The sequence below is a fragment of the Cyprinodon variegatus genome, unplaced genomic scaffold, assembly GCF_000732505.1.
Source record: "Cyprinodon variegatus isolate N-32 unplaced genomic scaffold, C_variegatus-1.0 Scaffold272, whole genome shotgun sequence".
Taxonomy (NCBI): Eukaryota; Metazoa; Chordata; class Actinopteri; order Cyprinodontiformes; family Cyprinodontidae; genus Cyprinodon; species Cyprinodon variegatus.
Genome location: NW_015150725.1, coordinates 976,195 through 979,424, shown reverse-complemented (window position 1 = coordinate 979,424; position 3,230 = coordinate 976,195). Strand labels below are relative to the sequence as shown.

The 3,230-nt window shown below is 40.2% G+C and overlaps 1 protein-coding gene across 1 annotated transcript in view; it reads left to right on the top strand.

The window, feature by feature from the left end:
• The window catches only part of LOC107089930 (interferon-induced protein with tetratricopeptide repeats 5-like), an 18,243-nt gene that overhangs the window by 6,955 nt on the left and 8,058 nt on the right, over positions 1-3,230 (top strand). Inside the window, exon 3 of the mRNA XM_015382994.1 lies at positions 1,629-2,965. Within this exon, the coding sequence (XP_015238480.1) occupies positions 1,629-2,965 (1,337 nt within the window). The remainder of the gene's footprint in view (positions 1-1,628; positions 2,966-3,230) is intronic.

The following is a 3,230-nucleotide window of genomic DNA, read 5'->3' as shown; positions in this document are numbered from 1 at the left end:
CGCCATAAAAATAAGTAAAGTAAAAATATCAGAAAAATCTACTTGAGTACAGTAACTAAGTATTTGTACTTCGTTACTTCCCATCTCTGCTTCCTGGGATGCTTGGCTGATTGAGGGTTCATCAGTCTCTTTGACCTTTGGCTGAAATACCACAAACTTGAAAGAATTTTGCAGACAGTCTGTTCAAAGCGAACTGGTTCAGCAAGTATCTTGCAGGTTTGCTTAACTTTTCACATTTGGAAGAGTGAAATTCTCCAGCCTGCAGGGAAAGCCAATCAGATATCTGATAATGCAGCCTGGGCAAGGTCCACAGGAAGAGAGTGAGAGGCGGGGATCATGCTTTTATAGTAAGCACAGTAGGAGGCCTCATACTGTAAAGGCTACTGCCTCGCCCTACCCACTTCTTCATTCATTTGCAAGAACCTGCAGGGGGGCGGCTATATTAAGCCCTTTCTGAAAGCAATTAGTTAAGAGTGTGAGTGGTTTATGAGGCCCTCCACAGCAAGTGAGCAGCAGCAAATTGTGGTCGGCATGGAGAACGAGACGTAACTTCTGCGTATGCATTTCATGCATTTACTTAGTAGAAAAACACCCCAACAAATATCATTTCAAATAGGCTTTATAAATCATTTTGCTAAAGGTGGAATTGTTTGGACAAGTTATTACAGTTTGTCACAAGGTCATAACTGAGAACTCTGGTTCTGATATTTCCTAGGGTTTATTAAAGTAGCCTTGATTTGATCATTTATCCTTACAGGGGGCAAAGGTTATACTCTGCAGCACATATTGATTCACCTGTTGATTCAGCAATATCAATGCACAGAACGTGCATGCAAGTCTATAGCAAGACTTTAAAAACTACTGAGGTACACTGGAATATTTTTATAAAAGAAAACAAACATAAAAACAAGGGCTTTATTAAGAAATACACATATTTTGTGTATTACTTAATAAAACCAAACATCCTCAACTTCTAAAAACTAAATTTACAGACTATTGAGAGTTCATCCATTTAAATTAGTTAAATAAAACAGGATGAATTTGGGGCAATTTTTAATGCTTTTGCATTTATTATTTTCATGTTGTTCATTCAATAAAAGAGACATTTCTATACTGCTACCTGTAGCCAAACCATAGAACTGCAGGACTCTTCTGTTCATTCTCGTAACACCCATGTGGAGTAAACAAGTTTGCTTTCTTTCACTTTTTCATATTTTTTTCTTTTACTTTTTCCACCTTACAAATCTCCACCCCACACTGCAGTCCCAGCGTTCTCCTCGCTATTTATTGGAAATCAGGGGTCGCTGGTTACAACAGCTGAGACTGCTCTGGAGATGAGAAACAACATGAGAAATTCAGACTTGCAGTCTCAGTAAACATCCTATAAATTTCAGGGTTCAGTCAAAGTTTAAGCTGTTGAAGCTCTTCACCAAAGTTCAGCAGGTTGAGTGCTGCATGTAGATCAACCACAACCTCCCCAAAAGCAAATCTACAAATCAGTTTACTTCAGAAAAGATGGCTATGAACACATGCACATAGATAACACTACAAAGATATATTTATTTACATTTTACTACATCTTTTGTACTTTCTTTTACTTTTACCCACAATATTTGACATTTCTGCAGCTGCAGGTAAATTGCTATCATGTTTATTGTCTCCTCAGTTCTGCTCAGAGTCTGGAGAACAAACTGGAGTGCCACTTCACCTGGAACCTCGATCCTGGAAGTCACACATTTTCTCGTATAGGGAGAGTTGTGGAGGACTTCGGCACAGATGAGGGAAACATCTGGCTGGGTCACATTTACAACCTGCAGGGGTTCATCCAGTGCAAGCTGGGCTCCTCTGAAGAGGCCCTGAAGTCCTTCAGCCGAGCCACTGAGACCTTCCAGCGTCTTAAAGGCTCTGATGAAGGTCCCTGGTTGATAGTGAACTATGGGAATCTGGCTTGGCTGCACCATCATATGGGCGAAGACGAGAAGAGTCAGGATTACCTGTCAAAGGTTGAAGCTCTGATGAGTGAATACCCAGCACCACCTGAGGAAGAGCTCCACCCAGAGGTCTGTGCTGAGAAGGCCTGGACCCTGATGAGGTTTGACAAGGAGAAAGCTGCAGAGTTCTTCCAGAGAGCCATAAAAATGCAGCCAAATAACATAGAATGGCAGAGCAGCTCTGTGATGCTATCAGCAGACACCTTCAAGGGCAACATGAGCGAAATTACTCCTGATGTCCTGGAGAGCCTGAGATCCGCCACAGAAAGAGATCCAGAAAACCTATATGTTGCTGCTCTTTATTTGGAGGCAAGAGCTGCAAAAGGAGAACGAATTCAAAAGGAAGCTCAAGCATTGGCTGAAAGAGTACTAATGAGGTCCCCAAGCTTTTACAGTGGAATGAGACCGTTACTGCGCCTTTACAGACATTATATATCTAAAGATGAAGCTGTTGAGTTAGCTGAGAAGGCCCTGAAGAGGCATCCTGACTCACGTGTTTTAAAGAGAAGTGCAGCTATCTGCTACATGAAAAAGATTTTGTCTGCAGACTGCAAACACAATACTCCAAGAGAAACGATCACTCGAGCAATCAGTCTCTGGGAGGAAAGGATCGTTCTCTTTGAGGAATCAAAGCTTAGAGTTCAAACGACTCTGGCTGATTTATATGCAAAGGTTGACATGGAGAAAGCCGACCAGATTTATGAAGAAATGCTGAATAGAGAAGATCTACCTTTAGCTGAGAAACAGATGCTTTACAACTATTATGCTAAATATTTATTCTTCAATAGAAAGGATAGTCCCAGGTCTATTGAGTACCACATGAAGGCAGCAGAGATTCCAGTAGAATCCAATCATCGACAGACGAGCATCAAAGAGCTGGAGAAGACCTTGAAAAGAAGCAGAAACCCTCAAATGTGTGAAGAGATCTGGAGTATTCTGAACAGCCTGGAAAATCAGCCTGAAACGCAGAATCAGTGAATAATTAAAAACAGGGTCCTTAAAAAGTCTTAAAAGGCATTGAATTCTTCAAAATAAAACTAAGGCCTTAATTGGTATTAAAATGTCTTCAATCAGTCTTTCATAGGTCTTAATTTTTAAAACATCATAAATAGGATTATTTTTATTACGATTTATTTTTGTAATCTAAATAAAACATAAAAATTGACTTTTTTTTTTATTTTTATAACGGCTCGCCATTATTGGTTCCGTCCCGATAGCGGAACCAATAAAGCGTTGTTG